This window comes from Plecotus auritus (assembly GCF_963455305.1).
Source record: "Plecotus auritus genome assembly, chromosome: 12".
NCBI lineage: Eukaryota > Metazoa > Chordata > Mammalia > Chiroptera > Vespertilionidae > Plecotus > Plecotus auritus.
Genome location: NC_137778.1, coordinates 39,960,344 through 39,980,655, shown reverse-complemented (window position 1 = coordinate 39,980,655; position 20,312 = coordinate 39,960,344). Strand labels below are relative to the sequence as shown.

Below are 20,312 nucleotides of genomic sequence, written 5' to 3'. Positions count from 1 at the left end.
TAGACATATATAGAGAGAGAACTAAAATGAATAAATTTGATGTATGTGACAACGTAAATAGGTCTCATATATATAACAGTAAAAACATACACTGATAAAATACTCATAGTCCAGCTGGTGTGGCTCAATGGATTGAGCCTCGTCCCATGCTCCAAAAGGTTATTAGTTGATTCCCAGTCGGGGCACATGCCCGAGTTGCAGGCTTGATCCTCAGTAGGGAGTGTGCAGGAGGCAGCTGATCAATGTATCTTTCCCTGTCCCTTCCTGTCTCTAAAAAAATCAATAAAAACATATTAAAAAAAAAAAAAGAAAAGAAAGATGATGCTTGTTATCAGGTCTGCTCCCCCCGTATTGCAAAAATCCAAAACAAAACACACACACACACACACACACACACACACACACACACACACACACACACACATATATATATATATATATATATATAAATAACAGTATTGGCAGGAAGAATACACATCGAATTCATAACAGAGGTTTCCTTGGGAGTGGGGAGATGGGAGGTAGAGGTTGGGGAGGAGACCAGGAATTGGAAGGGGAATAAAGGGAACTGTACTTTTATTTATAACATTTCCTTTATATTAAAAAATCTAAAGCACATACAATAAGGTTTATATTTATAAAATCCAGACAGGATTAGTATAACATTATATTTGATATATTACCTGAAGTTTTCTATTTTATAAAATTTATTAAATTAATAAATTGCATGGTTTAATTTTAAAATTCAACTTTATGATATGTTAAGTGTCTTGAAAGAAAGATAAGTGAATGTATTTTCCATTTCTAGTAAACCTCTAGATAATGCCAGTAAACTTGCCCAACTTGTTGAAAAAAAACTTGAAAACTACTACAAGACTGATGAAAAGAGCCTAATAAAGGTAATGTATATAAGGCAGATAGTGATTATGCATAAAGTCTGACTTATTTCTCTATAAACCAATGAAGCTATTGTTTATTTTTCAATGTTGATTTGGGAATCATTAACATAGATCCCCAATATTGATTTGAGAGTCATTAATATACACTGAGTGGCCAGATTATTATGACCACCTGACGTTTGTAGGCAAATTAGCCTTACACCCCATCGTATGGGATATGGAAGCCGAAGGCCTGTTCGAACACCTTTGCTGTCTGCAGTCACCAAGATAAAACGTCTCCAATTCGCACAGGAACACAAGGATTGACAGTCGAGCATTGGAAAAAAGTCAAGTGGTCCGATGAATCACGTTTCCAGTTGCATCATGCACATGGCAGAGTGAGAATTTCGCTGAAACAGCATGAAAGCATGCACCCCACATGCATGAGTACAACCCTTCAAGCTGGTGGGGGCAGTGTTATGGTTTGGGGCATGTTTTCCTGGCATGATTTGGGCCCTTTAGTTCGTGTGGAACAACGTCTGAATAGCACAACATACCTAAGTATTGTTGCTGTTCAAGTTCATCCTATCATGTCGGTGGCGTATCCCAATGGAGATGGCTTCTTCCAACAAGACAATGCGCCATGCCACGGTGCTCGTATTGTGCAGGAGTGGTTTCAAGAACATGAGGGAGACTTTACCTTGCTTAGGTGGCCCCACAATCACCAGATCTCAATCCAATGGAGCATTTGTGGGACGAAGTTAAAAGAGCCATCAGGCAGCTGGTTCCACAACCATCCAATCTCCCAGACCTGGACAGTGCTATTCATCAGGCATGGTGTCGGATTCCTCACATCACCTTTCAGCATCTCGTGGAGTCAATGCCAAGAAGAATCGCTGCAGTATTGAAGGCAAAAGGTGGCCCAACGAAGTACTGATGGGGTGGTCATAATAATCTGACCACTCAGTATACATGGTAGTAGAAACTCTAATACACAGTGAGGTTTAGGGGGCAAGATACGGGTTTTGTAGGTACTGTGTCCAAATCCTGGTCTGCCATTTAATTAATAGATATGTCCATTTGGGAACATTATGTAGCTTTTCTATGCCTAGGTTTTCTTATCTACATATTAGGAATAATGAGATAATACCTATTTTATAAAGTAGTGAGAGGGATAACTGAGTTAAAATATGTAAAGTTCTTAGAATAAACAGTTAATAAGTACAGTTACTCCTGTTATTACTAGCTCTGTGACCTTGGACAAGATAATTTATTCTGAGTTGCATTTTTATCTGTGAAATGGATAATATAACATATGCCTTGCTTGGTTGGTATGAAGATTAGGTGAGTTAACATGTGTTTGGCACATACGGTAGTTTAATGATTGGCAGCTGTTACTATCTTATGAAGAGAGTATAAAGTAATCAAAGAGTAAGGTCCAAACCCCTGGAATACCAGCATTTAGGCATGGGTTGGAAAATGAAGAGCCTGACAGGTAGTGCCAACGGGCTGAGAAGCCGTATTACAGTAGCTAAGGAGTGAAAAGAATAACGGGGTTGTTGAGAAGAGGAGATGGTTAAGGAAACCGTCAATTACAATGCTTTGTGGTAAGTGGGATGAGAAGGATACAGAGAATGTAATGGGAACATAGGCCGGGACTCACTCTTACTCTAACTGGAGTCCTGGAAGGCATCCTGGAAGAAGAGGCCCTTGAGCTTGAAGAATGAGTATAAGTGATAGAAGAGGAATTGTATTGCTTGGATAACAGGATATTTTGGGCAGAGGCCTAGAGAAAAAGACAAAATTCACAAACACCTTGGCTAGAATGGAGAGTTTATAGCTTAGGTATACTGTTAGTTTAGAAATTTAGAAGTTACTAGTTTTTGCTTTGGAGGCCTAGCGAAAGCTGTTGTTGGTTGTAGTTAGGAAGATAATGGCTCGCCCTGACCGGTTTGGCTCAGTGGACAGAGCGTCGGCCTGCGGACTGCAGGGGCCCAGGTTTGATTCTGGTCAAGGGCATGTACCTTGGTTGCGGGCACATCCCCAGTGGCGAGTGTGCAGAAGGCAGCTGATCGATGTTTCTCTCTCATCGATGTTTCTGACTCTCTATCCCTCTCTCTTCCTCTCTGTAAAAAATCAATAAAATATTTTTTTTAAAAAAAAAGATAATGGCTCAGTACACATAGCATAGTAAGTAATCAGTAAATGTCTATTGAATGAGGGAAGAGATATACAATCAATATATTAGTAAATATCCTTTGTTCCTTCATGATTTCAGTGAAAAAAAGGCAAGATTCACAAAAATACATAAATAAAATTCATCTTTTCCATTCTTCCTTCCTGAAAACTACACTTTCTTTCAAATGCTAGATACCTTTCTTTCCTTATTCAAGGACTTGATAAAGTGTCGCCTCCTTTTTGAAGCCTTTCCTGACTCTTCAGGTCAAGTGAGGCTTCTCCCCACATCCCGCTGTGACCCTGAGCCCTGATATAGCCGTTGTTTTTCCTGTTCATGTTTCTGAAGACTCCGAACTTACATGTATTGAGGGCTCACGCAGTGCCAGGGTGTTCTAAGTGTTTCATGGTATAATTATGTTTAATCTTTACAATGATCTTATAAGCAGAGGTTCTTATTATATTTTATTTTACAGTGAGAATACTGAGATTATTAACAAGTTAAGCAATTTACCCAAAGTCATACAGCAAGAAAGTGGTCAAGGCTGGACTCAAACCCAGATCTATCTGATTCCCAAAGGCTGTGCTCTTAACCAGACCATAAGGTTTATTTAAATGAGTGAATAGTTAATTAAACACTTTCAAAGATCTAGCCTGTGTAATTTACCTCTGCTGTATGTAAATAGGAAATGTTTGTCTAATGAGTTGTAGGTATCTTACTGCTTTGAATAATCCAAATAATTTATAACTTTTTAAAATAAAGTATGACAGATAATGATATTAACAATTATTTTTCCCAGCACTATTCACTGTTTAATGATTAGTGCTGCTTGTGAATGAATGAAAATAAGACTTTCATTAAGATGTAGCATCTTAGCCAAAACCGGTTTGGCTCAGTGGATAGAGCGTCGGCCTGCGGACTGAAGGGTCCCGGGTTCATTTCCGGTCAAGGGCATGTACCTTGGTTGCGGGCACATCCCCAGTGGGAGGTGTGCAGGAGGCAGCTGATCGATGTTTCTCTCTCATCGATGTTTCTGGCTCTCAATCCCTCTCCCTTCCTCTCTGTAAAATATCAATAAAATATATTTTTTTAAAAAAAAGATGTAGCATCTTAGCTGGTATCAGTATTATCTTTTCAAATAGCATGATGGTTAAGAGCACAGGGTGTGGAGTGAATCTGACCTGGGTTTGAATCTCCATCCTGCCACTTACTAGCTATGTGATTTGGGCAAGTTATTTAAACCTACTGCCCTCATTGTCAAATGGAGATAAGAATACTTGTCTTTTAGGGTTGCATATAAGAATTAACTAATATATGTACTTCCTACTTAGCAACCTGTAATGGCTACCTTTCATAATTTATGTTAGTTTTAGTGCTTATGGAGCTGAACTCATAAGAAAATAGACTTAATGCAAGCCAAATGTTATTTTTTAAAAGGAATTTTCACAATATTGAGCATATCCCCAATCTAATTATGAAAACTTTTGGTGTTGTAGTTTGGTTGCTCCTCCACCCCCTATTGTGCCACTCAGCCTTTTCCTTTTTAATATATAACTAGAAGCCCGATGCACAAAGATTCGTGCTAGAATGGGCTTTCCTTTCCCTGGCTGCCGGCACTGCCTTTCCACTCCAGCCCCGCCTTCCCACACTGCCCAGAGGCCCTGAGAGACTGGGGTGGGGCAGAATGCCTGCGTCCCACCCGCCCCTGTCACTCAGCACCTGTGTATGCAAATTAACTTCCATCTTTGTTGGGTTAATTTGCATATCACTCCTGATTGGCTGGTGGCATAGCGGAGGTATGGTTAATTTACATGTTTGTGTATTATTAGGTAAGATGACAGAACTTAGGAAAAATGGGCTTTTGTTTTCTAAGATAGTATAAAAATGTGTTCACACAAAGAAATGGAAGTTTAAGATAATTTTATCTTGTTATTCCAGGGTAAAACTCATTCCCAGCTCATAATAATTGACCGTGGCTTTGATCCTGTGTCCACTGTCCTGCATGAACTGACGTTTCAGGCAATGGCATATGATCTACTGCCGATTGAGAATGATACATACAAGCAAGTATAACTCCAAAAGCATCTGAAGGGCATAAACAAACAGGATAAGATTTGAGCAATTAATGATTCTTTTAGGCACTAGAAATCTAAAGTCTCTGTAACCTTTTTTATTCAGGGCCTTTCTCCTTCTCTTGCTCCTATAATCAAAATACATTTAAAATGTCTTAACTTGTAAGTTAATGGGTAATCTGATGGCTTTGAAGCTTTTTTGGTGTATTTGCTTGAGCATAGTAGAAAAAAATGATAATTAATTTTCTGAAATTTTAGGTTTAATTTAGTAATTTTAATAGATTAAAAATAGCTAAACACTTATGATAATTATACTTAGTATTTTTTCTTAAACAAAATATTATTAAACTAATTTTGTATTTTTCTTTCTTATGTTTTTATTTGCATATTGGTCAAACTCTGGCTTTCTCTGTGTTATTTGTATTATTAGATGACATACAGAAATCAACATAGCTATTTTTCTAATTTAAAAGTAGCTTCAAGCAGTTTATTCAGAATTTTCAAAAGGGATTATTATTACCTCTCATCCTTTAGGTCTCTAAACCTGCATTGCTTAAGAAATTTACAAAAGAATTAAACTGAGGAACACTAAAGAATTTGGTTTCAGACTTTAGACATACATCTCAGACATTAGCAGTGTGTAACACAAAGACTCAAGTAATGGGTACTTTTCATAAATTATGTTAGTTTTAACCAAGTATTTAAAATACTTATCTTCCTAGGTTTGCTAGCAAGCAAAGCAAGGTTTAATCTTTTTAAGAGTAAGATTTATTTATTTTTTAAAAAATCAATACTTCCTTTTTTATGAATCAAAGAAGTCCCGGAGTAAGACTAGATGGAGGCATGAACTCCCTGTGGTTTGTGCTGTTTCAGAATTTTTAATGGAAATAGAATACAAAGCAGGAAACGCTAAGTACCTTGATTTTTGTTTATAAATCAAAAGTTAAAGATACTCTGTAACTACAAGTGGCATTTTGATGACAAAAGGGCTGTTATCCTCAGGTGCAGCCTTATAATTAAGCACACTCATTCTACCTTTGGGTACCTGTAATTAAGACCACATAGGTAGATGGCTTTATAGGCGGGACCTGTAATATTTGGGGCTATGGAAATTATTGTATTCATACAGCAGAAATCAACATTTATTGTCCACAGTCCAGAGCTGGGAGAACTCAGTGCTGTTCTTCCTAATCTTGGCTCAGGATATTGACAGACCCCAGGATGATTGAATCTCCCCAGCTCCCCACATGGAAGGAGGTTATCTGTATAAAAAGAAGGGAGAAAGTTTCGGGAAGCAGTCAGGAAGCCTATTTTAAGTAATTTCATGAACCCCTTGAATTGCTGCTCACTTCCGTAGAACTTATTAAAGCAATCACAATTTTTTATGACTACATTTGGTTTTCTCTCATTTCCTTTCCCATTCCTTTTTTTTTAAGTTGAATTTATTGGGGTGACATGGTTAATAAAATTGTATGTTTCAGGTCCTTTCTCATTCTTAAAAGGAGATGATTTTATAGGGTTAGGGAAGAAGAATATACAAACAAATGGTATATGTTTGTGAATTTTGTACCAACTCTGAAACAATGTCAAACATTTCTGTTCTTCATTTAGTGAATGATTGACAGTTGTGCTAATGGTTATCAGAAAAATCATGTTTAAGCAATTAGAATAAAAATTATTAGTATATTCAGTCTTGTTCTTTTTTTTAAGTATTTTTTATTGATTTTGAGAGAAAGGAATGGAGGGAGAGAGACAAATATTGATGAGAAAGGGAAATAACAGTCGGCTGCCTCCCACACACCTCCTACCAGGAATTCGAGCCCACAACCTGGGCATGTGCCCTGACCAGGGAATCCAACGGGCACAGGATGACGTCCAACCAACGGAGCCACACTGAGCCAACCAGGGCACACAGTCTTGGTTTGGCTTTTTTTTATATATTTTTATTGATTTCAGAGAGAAAAAGAGAGAGAGAGAGATAAAGATCAATGATGAGAGAGAATCATTGATTGGCTGCCTCCTGCACACCCCCAATTGGGGATCGAGCCTACAATCTGGGCATGTGCCCTTGACTGGAACTGAACCCAGGACCCTTCAGTCTGCAGGCCAACGCTCTAGCCACTGGGTCAAACCAGCCAAGACCACAGTCTTGTTCTTAAAGTTGATTGTAGAACATTGAATTTTTGTTTTATAGAATACCATTTTGCTAACCTAAAACTCTATAATAATGACAGCTAACTCTAACATTTGACAGTAAAAATGTCTTAGTAGGATTAACTCCTTGGCTTTTTAAAAATGTATTTTCATTGATTTCAGAGAGAGAAGAGGAAAGGGGGGGAGAGAGAGAGATAAACATCAATGATGAGAGAGAATCATTGATCGGCTCCTTCTGCATGCCCCTACTGGGGATTGAGCCCACAGTCTGGGCGTGTGCCCTGACTGGGAATCAAATCCTGACCTCCTGGTTCATAGGTTGACTCACAACCACCGGCTGGGCAGCACTTTGATTTTTAATGGAAGGATTGCAATGAGCCTTAGTTTTGAGTAGGTATTTACTAGTATTCATTTTCCCCAAAAAATAGTGGATATGTACTCTTCAGTTCTTGAACTGTGTGTTAAAATTTTTGTGTGTAAAAATATTTCTTCAACTTTTTTGGAGGGGAAAATAATTAAAAGTTTTATACTTGTGTCTACTTGTAGATATAAAACTGATGGGAAAGAAAAGGAGGCAATCCTTGAAGAAGATGATGACCTCTGGGTCAGAATTCGACACCGGCATATTGCGGTTGTATTAGAGTATGTGAACCTATTTTAATTTTTATTTCCTATTTTTTGGAGATTAAATACATGAAAGTACAGTTTGTAGTCTTAAAATGTCTCTGTAAAGAATTACACCTTAGAAATTTAAAGAATTCTCTGAATTTGACAGGGAAATTCCCAAGCTTATGAAGGAAATTTCATCAACAAAGAAAGCAACAGAAGGAAAGGTAAGAATGAGTCTTATTTAACTTTCAAATTGATGAAGTTGTTATATAAAATAACTGAATCATAAGTTTAATTTTAAAATGTTTGATTTTTTCCTAGACATCACTTAGTGCTCTTGCCCAACTAATGAAAAAGATGCCGCATTTCCGAAAACAGATTACTAAGGTGAGCAGTACTGTATGTGAGATACCTTATCGTTTATTAGTCCACCTAGTTCGGTAGTCAGGTGTAGCAGTGGGTGTCATGGAATACTTGGTGTTAGTTTTCCTGTAAAACCTTATTCTAGTTCTGAGAAATACCCCAAGTAACTAAGCTTTCCAATAGTATTCTCTCTATATATAATCTAGATTTATCCATATCCAGCTTAAACTTCTTTATATCTTTGTCTTGAATAGCCATACAGAGAATGTTTAGCATTTATCAACTTAATAAGAAAATTCAACATTGGTTTAACTGTGATTGTTATTCTACTTGGTTCTTTAAATTAATAGGTTTAAGAGTAGTTAAACTATGTGGGCAGATAAACTGTTTGCTGTCCCAGTTATTCTTACGAGTTATTATTGGAATAATTTTTATAAATTTTTATCATATTGCACGTGAATTCAGAACTAATAATATAAATTCAGACTTTTTCTGCTGGACTTTAAGAAATGGACTTTTTTTTTTTTCACCTTATTTTTCGTTACTCAGAAACCCAACACAAATTCAATCCTTTCATTTTATGTAATTTTTCAAGTATGTTTCCATTGATTTCAGAAAGGAAGGTAAAGGGAGAGAGTGATAGAAACATCAGTGATGATAATCATCCATAGCTTCCTCCTGCACACCCCCTACCGGGGCTCGAGCCCACGACCCTGGCATGTGCTCTGACCAGGAATTGAACTGTGACCTCCTGGTTCATGAGTCGATGCTCAACCACTGAGCCACACCGGCCGGGCCTTTCATTTTATTTCTTGCTGTCTGTTGATTGTCCCCTGTAGATCATGTTAATTCTCACTTTCCCCCCCTTTTTGAGTTGTTTCCCTTTGGTGTACATGGTACTTCCTTTTCATCCAAACCCATACTTCCCTTCAGGCCAATCTCAAAAATTTAACATTGCGCTAAAACCGGTTTGGCTCAGTGGATAGAGCGTCGGCCTGCGGACTGCAGGGTCCCGGGTTCGATTCCGGTCAAGGGCATGTACCTGGGTTGCGGGCACGTCCCCAGTGGGGGGCGTGCAGGAGGCAGCTGATCGATGTCTCTCTCTCATCGATGTTTCTAACTTTCTATCCCACTCTCTTCCCCTCTGTAAAAAATCAATAAAATATATTAAAAAAAAAATTTAACATTGCACACCAAAAAAAAGTGAAAATGCTTTAAATCAGTGGTTTTTAACCTTTTTCATCTCATGGTACACATCTGGGGGAAAAAAAGGTATAATTTTTAAAAATATATATTTTATTGATTTTTTACAGAGAGGAAGGGAGAGGGATAGAGAGTTAGAAACATCGATGAGAGAGAAACATCGATCAGCTGCCTCCTGCACACTCCCTGCTGGGGATGTGCCCACAACCAAGGTACATGCCCTTGACTGGAATCGAACCTGGGACCCTTCAGTCCGCAGGCCGATGCTCTGTCCACTGAGCCAAACCGGTTAGGGCAAAAAAGGTATAATTTTGATTCATTCACACCAGACGGCTGTTGTTGTGTAGGCAGTTGTCATTTTTTTGTTTGACAATCTAAGGCAGTGGTTCTCAACCTTTCTAATGACGCGGCCCTTTAATACAGTTCCTCATGTTGTGGTGACCCCCAACCATAAAATTATTTTCGTTGCTACTTCATAACTGTAATTTTGCTACTGTTATGAATCGTCATGTAAATATCTGTGTTTTCCAATGGTCTTCGGCGACCCTGCTAGCAGTTCTCAACCTGTGGGTCGTGACCTAAGACCATCGGAAAACACAGATATTTACATGGCATTAGGAAGGTTGAGAACCAAGGGAAAAGAGGTCAGTGCTCCTGATGAAGTAATCAGGTATTGCATGTTTTAAACATGCTGCGGCACACCAGTGTGCTGTGGCACACCAGTTGAAAATGACTGCTTTAAATTACTGATTTTTGTTGTTGTTTTTCAGCAAGTTGTCCATCTTAACATAGCAGAAGATTGCATGAATAAATTCAAGTCTAATATAGAAAAGCTCTGCAAAACTGAACAGGTACGTACGGGCAGAAATACCTATGTTCGTAATAGATTTCTTGAGTGATCTTTCTAAGATAAAACCTGGCTTTGCTCAATACAGTGTGTCCCCCCAGAATCACAGAATCTCTCTTAGAAGGGGACTCACCTAGGCCATATTGAATACATCATGCCCCACCAGTTAACAAGTAGCTACATATGGTATCAATAGTAAGCAAGTCCCTCCTAGTCTGTGACCATGGATTTTTGACTGACTGGGATGATTGGAGTGTGTGGGGCGTTGTTTCAGGTGGCATTGTTGGCAGCCCTTCCTCAGGATGCAGCATTGAACGAAGCATCCTGCAGAGCACTGCACGGGCACATTGCCTCTGTGAAGGAGGCTCCCCTGTCGTGCACATCTTAATTCCCACTAGGCAACCTCCAAGTGCACAGTAGCCGCCTGTGGTCATGGCCACCCTGGTCATGGCACAGGTTTATGGTGATGGGTTGTTTTTCCCTCTGAATTATTTTTTGACTTTTTGCACTTTCTGCAATCAGAAGTTTGCAAGTGATGCCCACATTTTCCTGTGAAATGTCATCAGTATACCATTAAAATTGAGCAAGATTTTGCCCAGCTGGTATTGCTCGGTGGGTGAGCATCAACCCAGGCACCAAGAGGAGCTGGTTCAGGGCACATGCCGGGGTTGCGGGCTCAGGGCCCAGTAGGGGTCCTGCAGGAGGCAGCCAATGGATGTTCTCTCTTATCGATATTTCTGTCTCTCTCTCCCTCTTTCTTCTTCTCTCCCTGAAATCAGTAAAAACATCTTTTTAAAAAATTTAGCAAGATTTTTAACTGAAATGAACTTGGGTTATGGACCACTGACTGTGTCATTTTCAATAAGGACCTGGCGCTGGGAACGGATGCAGAAGGACAGAAGGTGAAGGATTCCATGCGAGTGCTCCTGCCAGTTCTGCTCGGCCAAAACCATGACAGTTATGATAAAATACGAGCAATCCTGCTCTATATCTTCAGTAATAATGGTAATGGAGACTTCGTTCATTTTCATAAATATATTAGAGTATCCAGCTCTAAAATCACATTATAATAAGTGGTTTACTAAGATAATTAAAGGTGGTAGCTGAAGTTGGTTAAGATAAGGAAAGGGAAAAATATGAAATTGGGAGAAGACTGAAGGATATATAATTTAAATGTTTGCTCTTTATTTGAAAAGCATTATTAATAAATACTACCTAAAACCTAGAAATGATTGTGGTAGCAATTATATGACTCATATTTTTACTTATCTAAGGAACAACGGAAGAAAATTTGGATAGGTTGATCCAGCATGTAAACATAGAAAATGAGAGTGACATGATTCGTAACTGGAGTTACCTTGGTGTCCCCATTGTCCCCCCGGTAAGAAATCTTACATTCTGTATGTACTTACATGTGTGCATGTGTAGTTGTTTGCATTAAATGTTTTTTTGTATGGGTATCCATGTGGATAGTTTTCTAAATTTTACTCCAAAGATTTGGTAAGTAAAACATTAACATTTTGTTTTCCATATATGAGTAATTTAGACAATTGCATCTTCCTGGTGAATTTATATCTTAGGGGTTCTCTTGTAATTTGCTATTGATGCTTTTCTCTTTATGATTAATTTAAAACAAATTTTGAAAGAACTCTATTTGGAATCTCACTCTTTTCTCATTAAATTCTATAGCCCTTTCAAATAATCGTGTTTTCTGGTCCTATTATAAATTTTATCCTTAAAGCAAAAATAATACTGTGAAGTTATATGTCCACAACTATTCAGATTATTTGAATAGGCATTTCCAATCTTACTTTTAAGTAGTACAACATAGCATTTGCTGTAAATTAAATCTTTGTTAGAAAACTTAATAAAAGGATACCACTAAATAAATTGTTGATTTTTAACCCCACCCCCACCCCCTAATTATATTAGTCTCCACAAGGCAAACCGTCAAGAAAGGATCGGTCTGCAGAGGAAACTTTTCAACTCTCTCGATGGACACCTTATATCAAAGATATTTTGGAGGTAAAATTCATTAAATTTTACTTATACCTTGAATGCCCTCCTCTAGAGCATCCTTAACTGTTTGTAGTTTATCTGTCAGGCGGGGCATATCTATAGGTTAGGAATTGTCTGCAGCACTGGGAGGGTTCACCAGAGAAGCCTGTATCTGGGGTCAAGGGAGGAGAGGAAACTCTTGAAGATTCTTTCCTTGAAGACCTCAAACAAACACCACTGGTTGCCTCCAAATAAATAAATAACATCAGCACACATGCTTTATGGGAAAAACTGCTCTTGTTTTAAATAACTATATGTAGCAGATATACAAATAATTTATTTGAACGAAAGTCCAAAACAAAATAACATTTGTATATAACCACTGCTAGAAAGTGTTAGACTCCGATATTCTTGGAAATGTATTTGTGATTAAAATGTAAACCTCACTATGGTTTGCTGTTATATTCAACAGATGGTTTGTGCCTTTAGTATTGTTCACTTAGAAAATATTCAGTTATAGGAAATTAGAAAATAAATTAATAAAAATTGTTTTATGAACTCAGTCAAATCATGACATTGATTCTTCAGTCAAAATTACTAGTACATAGTTCATTTATTTCAATTTTTCTTTGACTTAAACTACAATTTCTACTTTCCTTTAGTATCTAGTTGGATATAATTTATTACTATGATTTTTCTGTTTTGTTTGACTAACCTTATTATTAAATATTTATATATCCTTATGATCCTTAATTATAAATACAAATTTTTTAGTTTTATGCAAAACAGACAAGTAAATAAAATAGCTTGGAATTTACATTGTCTTGATGGTGTTAACTCTTTCTCCCGTAGGATGCCATTGATAATAGATTAGATTCAAAGGAATGGCCCTATTGTTCCCAGTGCCCAGCAGTGTGGAATGGCTCAGGAGCTATAAGGTAAAACCTACAAATATTTTGTGTGGAAACCAATAGTGTATCTCGTTTCTGTTCCATCTTTCAAAACTAGCCATGAATTCTCTTTCCCTTTTCCTGTTACTACCTCGGTGTTCCTTAAGGTGGCAGATGGAAACCGTCATCCCAAGGCTGGACAGACTGAGAGCATTTGAAACAGTGTACTGTGTGCTCCGCCATTGCAGGGTCTTAGAGGTCAACTAGAGCATGGATTCTAAAGTGGTGACAAGATGACTGTTGGGTACTTACTTTACCTTAAAAAGGGAGAAATTAAGTTTTTTTCATATACACTAGCACACATATAATTTATAAACTAATAAATATTTTAATAGATGCATAAAATATTTATTTTGAGATATTTATTTACTTTCAAATAAAAGCTCAAAATTTTTACCACAGTGGGGTACAGGAACAAAAAAAGGTGATCCCCCATGATCTAGACAGTGCTTTCTGCAGTGAGGGAAATGTGCTCTAGCCACACTGTCCAGCTTGACAGCCATTAGCCACTTGGAGCTGCTGATCATTGTATGTGACTAGTGTGACTAAGGAACTGAAATTTCTATTTTATTTAGTTTTAATAAATTTAAGTAGCTTCATGTGGCAAAGTGGCTACTGTATTGGACAGTGCATATCTAAAGCAGTCTGGGGGAGAAAATGGTAGAAATAATGGCTACTATTTATTGAGTATTTTTGTAGTACAAGAATAGAGGCCCGGTGCATGAAATTCATGTACAGGGGAGAGGAGATGTGTCCCTCAGCCCAGCCTGCACCCTCTCCAATCTGGGATCCCTCTCACAGTGCAGGACTGCTGGCTCCCAACTGCTCGCCTGCCTGCCTTCCTGATTGCCCCTAACTGCTTTTGCCTGCCAGCCTGATCACCCCCTAACCACTCCCCTGCCAGCCTGATTGAGGCCTAACTGTTCCCCTGCCAGCCTGTTTGCCCCTAATTGCCCTCCCCTGCAGGCCTGGTCACCCCAAACTGCCCTCCCATGCAGGCCTGGTCACCCCTAACTGCCCGCCCCTGCAGGCCTGGTCCCCTTCAACTGCTCTCCCCTGCAGGCCTGGGTCTCCCCCAACTGCCTTTCCCTGCAGGCCCAGTCGCCCCCAACTTCCCTCCTCTGCTGGCCTGGTCACCCCTAACTGCCCTCCCCTGCAGGCTTGATCGCCCCCAACTGCCCTCCCTTGCAGGTCTGGTCACTCCCAACTGCCCTCCCCTGCTGGCCATCTTGTGGTGGCCATCTTGTGTCCACATAGGGGCAGGATCTTTGACCACATGGGGGCAGCCATCTTGTGTGTTGGAGTGATGGTCAATCTGCATATTACTCTTTTATTAGATAGGATTCCATACTTCGTGTGTCCTATACATTACTTCATTTAATCTGAAAACAACCCTTACAGTTTAGAGAGCAGTTAAGTAACTTGCTGAAAGTCATAACTGAATTAGAAAGAAGCAGAATCAGAGTTGAAGCTCTGGTCTAATTCTTTTTTTTTTTACAGCTTGATTGAAGTATATATGATTGACAACTTGATGTTTTGATATGTATACATTGTAAAAAGATCATTACAGATGTACCCATCACTTTACATAACTTCTGTCTTCTTCTTTTAGGTATTTTTTATGTGTGTGGAAAGACGATTTAACTTAAGATCTATCCTCTTAGCGAATTCCAAGTATACAATGCAGCTTTGTTTACTCTGGTTACCCTGCTGTATGTTAGATCTCCAGAACATAGTCCTCTTGCACAACGGAAACTTTGTGCCCTTTGACCAACATCACCTCATTTCCCCTCCCCTCAGCCCCTGGCAGCTAACATTCTGTTCTCTGCATCTGTGAGTTTGACTATTTTAGATTCCACATATAAGTGAGATCATACAGTATTTGTCTTTCTGCATCTGGCTTACTTCACTTAAACTAATGCCCTCTAGGTCCATTTATATAGTTGCAAATGGCAGAATTCCTTCTTTTTTAAGGCTGAGTAATATCCCATTATATACATACACACCACATTGCTTTTATCCACTTGCTTGTCAACCGACATTTAGGTTGTTTCCTATCTTGGCTGTTGTGAATAATGCTGCTGTGAACATGGGAGTGAAGGTGTCTTCAGTACCTCCCACCTTCATACTCTACTGACTTCCAGCAAGGGAGGTCCCAATACCACATCAGCTCCTGCGAACCCCCCACCCCACCATATCTTTAAAATCCTATTGTTTCACCACTACTTCCCTATTTCTTTAACTTCAAGAAGCCAGAGATTTCAGGTATATTACTTCTTCAAGGGAAATAAATTAGAGAGGGAGTTAGCTCTATTTTATAGGTAAACATGCTGAGCTAGATTATGAGTGATTTGTCCGAACTATCAGATCAAAATTAAACTTGAAGTGGGACTGTCCTGCCTAATTCTTGGTGCTGAGTTCTTTCAAACATAGTTAAGTCATTTCCTTAAAATTATGTCACCGGTGCCAAATCTGAATTTGCTTGAGTTAGGCTTTTTGAAAAGTCTATAAGCAGTAAGGCTTTGGGAGCATTTGTATTGTTTTTTTTATTTTTTAGTGCTCGCCAGAAACCCAGAGCTAATTATTTGGAAGACCGAAAAAATGGGTCCACGCTGATTGTTTTTGTTATCGGAGGAATTACGTACTCTGAAATGCGTTGTGCTTACGAAGTTTCTCAGGCACACAAATCCTGTGGAGTTATTATTGGTAAGACTTGTTTGCCTCTTTTCTATTTCTTTAAACAAACTCTAAATGCAAAAATATATATGTAAAACTTTATCCTGTACTTTACATTTAGAACTAAATTGTTGAAAGCTGGACAACTTGTTTTAATCATAGTGTGTTTCATCTGATGTACTAGAATTTTTTCCTGGTTGTCCTTAGGGTAATTTTATTTTTAAACTAGTGGCCCGGTGCACGGAATTAGTGCATGGCGGGGGGGGGGTCCCTCAGCCCAGCCTGCATCCACTTGCAATCTGGGACCACTGGCTCCTAACCGCTCACCTGCCTGATTGCCTCTAACTGCCTCTGCCTGCCTGCCTGATTGCCCCTAACCCCTCTGCCTGCCTGCCTGATCGCTTCTAACCTCTCTGCCTGCCCGCCTGATCGCTCCTAACCACTCTGCCTGCCAGCCTGATCAATCCCAACTGCCTTCTCCTTCCAGCCTGATCACTCCTAACTGCCCACCCCTGCCAGACTGATTGCCCCCAGCTCCCCCCGACCCCCGCTGGCCTGCTCACCCCCAACTGCCCTCCCCTGCCGGCCTGATTGCCCCTAACCGCCTCTGCCTCGGCCCCACCACCATGGCTTTGTCCGGAAGGTCTCCTGGTCTAATTAGCATATTACCCTTTTATTAGTATAGATAGATTATATAGGATAGGATTGCTTAAATGGTGGTGGGGGGAAAGCCTTTTTCAGCAGGAGGAGATGCTCTTGGCAGACAAAAATACATAATCCCTATATCTGGACTGATAGCCAGCCATATGCACTATAATGCCAAACCAGTCTTTAAAAAATTGAACCGCTTTCTTACACCTTGCACCAAACAGCTGTTGCCCTTAAAACCCCTCCTCAGTCCCCACCTTAGGTTCTGCCTTCGAAGTTCACCCAGATTAGGTTCCGATTGGTTGGTTTTTATGCCAGTCAGCGTCAAAAGGTCAGCCTCCTAGGCAGCCATTGGTTCCTCGCACTTCACCCAGATTTGGTTCTGATTGGTCGGTTTCTATGCCAGTCAGTGTCTCCGGGCCTATCTCCAGGCCTCATCAGAGAGGCGGGGCTGATCAGCAGCCCCTGCGGAGGCCTGGAGAGAAAGAGAGGCACGGCTGTTGGCCAGGCCTGGAGAGAAAGGGGCAAGTGCTGATCAACAGCTGCCATGGAGGCTATGGATCAGACCCTGCTTCTCTCTCCGGGCCTGATCCACAGCCCCCTCGGCAGTCAGTGCTGGGTCGCTGCACCCGCAGCAGTGGCAGTCAGTGCTGGGTCGCCACAGCACTGATTTCTGGTCGATCGAGTGGACCCTGGGTTTTTATATATTAGGATTAGGATATTCTGTTTTTGAGGGAATGAGCTTCAAATTACTACATTCTTTAAATATTAGTACATATATCCTTTAAAACGTTATATTCTATATTTTTCTTGCTCTCATCATTAAATAATTTTTGAGACACTTCTACAGAAATATTTTTAATTATTTTGTGAATGTGGACCTGACATTGTCAAAGCCTGTATATGGAATTTAGTTTTAAGAATTTCAGTAAAAGCCACTGATATACAAACTCTCCTGACCCCAGCCTCAGTCCTCAGCGCTGCTTAATGGTTCTCTGTGACTGAACAGTGACTGTTCTTGTCATGAGGGTAGAATAACCTCCAGTTTTGCTCCCCAGTATATCAATATATAGTACAAGGTAGACAAAGCACCAGGAGGGGGCAGTATTTCTGAAGTTTACTGAGCATGTTCAATGAAGAGGAAGGATTGAAATACTGAAGTATCAGCAGATTTCAGGAAGGTGTCCCATAGGAATTTTGTTAAAATGCTCCAAGTTGTACTAACTTTGCATATTTGAAGGACAGGACAATATAGTTAGCCAAGGAAAATTGATTTAACTGCTGGCCTCTGAAAATTTATCTTTTTTCCTGCCAGGTTCTACCCATATTTTAACACCCAGAAAGCTGTTGGATGACATAAAGATGCTGAATAAATCCAAGGATAAAGTCTCCATTATTAAGGATGAATAGTATTTGGGCGTGGGGTGGTTCTTATTCATTCTTTCAACTAAACTAGATCAAGACAGTGTTGCTTTTATGCAGTTTCAACAATGTAAATATTTTATGGAATAATGACTTTTCAAATATATTTCTTAAAGGACTGCTTATGGTTACATATAATTGGATTTGACATTTTTAATTTAAACATTGTTGATATTTTGTTGCTGATGAGAAGAAATATTAAAATGCTTTTAAAAGGAAATGTTTTCACCTTTGGAATAGAATATGAGTTGTTGGTAATTTTTTACAGCCACCTATGTACATACTAATGACTTGTTAGATACTTATCTGTTTTATACTGAAGTATAGTTTTTGGGAAAAGGATGATTTTAAATTGAAAAGGTTATAAAATTAAAAACTGTAAATGTGTATGTATGATACAGAATGTTTTTCTATACATTAGATTTTTCTTTCAACTGAAATTTATAATTTCCTTTATGTGTAAAATAATTCAGTTGTAAAATTAGGAAGATTTCACAGTATGTACTGTCTTGCTAGATACTTCTAAAGAACACAGTTTTATATAACTTCGAAATCATGTATGTTTAAATTAGAAAACCAAAAGTACTCATGAATATTCTAAGAAAAAATAAATATATAGTTACAAAATTATCTTTGTTTTGGGTGGGGAGAGGTAGAGGAAGTTAGGAAGTTTAAAAGTTCTAAGTCAAGGAGTTAGAAGAAAGGGAATGCACCTTCATCTTCCCACCAAGGTAACGCATTAACTTTTTAAAAAGTAACGTAATATGTGTGTAAGGTTGGGTAGTACTGTTGCCATGCACTGCTTGACAGCAGGGCTGTGTTCTGAGCAATGTGGCATTAGGCAGTTTTGTCCTCGTGGGGATACCTGCACACCTGGCTTGTATGGTATAGCCTGTCGTTGCCAGGCTACAAGCCTGTACAGCATGAGATTAAATCGGGTAGAAGAGAAAATGATGCAATCGAGAGACACGCTAAACACAAGATGTGCGAGGCTGCTGCTGGCATAACACGACATGCTGTTTTACAGCAAACTTTTTAAAAAATAGGCTTTAATTGGTTTTAGAAAGAGAGGAAGGGAGAGAAAGAGAAACATCGATGTGAGAGAGAAACAGCCATCAGTTGCCTCCTGCACCCACCCCAACCGGGGATAAACCCGAAACCCTGGGCATGTGCCTTGGCTGGGAATGGAACCAGTGACCTCTCAGTGCAGGGGATGACTCTCAGCCAACGGAGCCACACCAGCCAGGGTAAAACTTTTTACGAATAGAAAAAATATACTCTAAAACAATAAAAAGTATAATGCAGCCCAGCCGGTGTGGCTCAGTGGTTGAGCGTCAACCTATGAACCAGGAGGTCACGGTTCGATTCCCAGTCAAGGGCACATGCCTGGGTTGCGGGCTCGGTCCCCAGTAGGGGGCGTGCAGGAGGCAGCCGATCAATGATTCTTTCTCATCATTGATGCTCTGTCTCTCCCTCTCCCTTCCTCTTTGAAACCCATAAAAAATATATATTTTTTAAAAAGTATAAATACATAAACCAGCAACAGTTGCTTATTATTATCAAGTATTATGTATTGTATATAATTACATGTGCTATACTTTTATACAAGTGGCAGTGCAGTAGGTTTGTTTACATCAGCATCACCACAAACACGAGTTATGTATTGTGCTGTGATGTCCTAGGCCGGCGGTCGGCAAACTCATTAGTCAACAGAGCCAAATATCAACAGTACAACGATTGAAATTTCTTTGGAGAGCCACATTTTTTAAACTTAAACTTCTTCTAACGCCACTTCTTCAAAATAGACTCGCCCAAGCCGTGGTATTTTGTGGAAGAGCCACACTCAAGGGGCCAAAGAGCTTCATGTGGCTCGCGAGCCGCAGTTTGCTGACCACTGTCCTAGGCGATGGTAAATTTTCAGCTTCAGTATAATCTCATGGGAGCACTGTCGTATATGGGGTTTGTTGTTGACTACAACATTATTATGTGGCCCATGACCGTATAAGGATATATCTGCACAAACGGAACATGTGTTAACATATATGAAGTACTGCTGGGGCTGAGCAGCAGACCCTGTGCGACGGATGAACAGATTGCTCTGACACATGTTTCTGTGACAGAGAGCGCTAAGGGACTATTTTACTTTAGAAGTAAAAAGCAGTCCTTCGCCTGCCCTCTTAGTCTTTTATTGTCACAACAGCTTGAACTAAAATTAACCTCTAGATACAATCAGCAAGGTAAGTATCCTTGAGAAAGTATATGTTTCTACAAGGTCGGGTCTTTAAAACACCCCGGGCTCGGACTTGTTTGGAAAAG

General features: G+C 39.4%; 1 protein-coding gene across 1 annotated transcript in view; it reads left to right on the top strand.

Moving 5' to 3' along the window:
* Nucleotides 1–19,597, top strand: part of STXBP3 (syntaxin binding protein 3) — a 32,120-nt gene extending 12,523 nt beyond the window's left edge. Inside the window, exons 8-19 of the mRNA XM_080647443.1 lie at nt 809–899; nt 4,993–5,117; nt 7,827–7,922; nt 8,056–8,113; nt 8,211–8,276; nt 10,226–10,306; nt 11,169–11,307; nt 11,577–11,683; nt 12,235–12,327; nt 13,153–13,238; nt 15,808–15,956; nt 17,890–19,597. Of these exons, the coding sequence (XP_080503569.1) occupies nt 809–899; nt 4,993–5,117; nt 7,827–7,922; nt 8,056–8,113; nt 8,211–8,276; nt 10,226–10,306; nt 11,169–11,307; nt 11,577–11,683; nt 12,235–12,327; nt 13,153–13,238; nt 15,808–15,956; nt 17,890–17,984 (1,186 nt within the window). The 3' untranslated portion in view covers nt 17,985–19,597. The remainder of the gene's footprint in view (nt 1–808; nt 900–4,992; nt 5,118–7,826; nt 7,923–8,055; nt 8,114–8,210; nt 8,277–10,225; nt 10,307–11,168; nt 11,308–11,576; nt 11,684–12,234; nt 12,328–13,152; nt 13,239–15,807; nt 15,957–17,889) is intronic.
* Nucleotides 19,598–20,312: the final 715 nt, after the last annotated feature.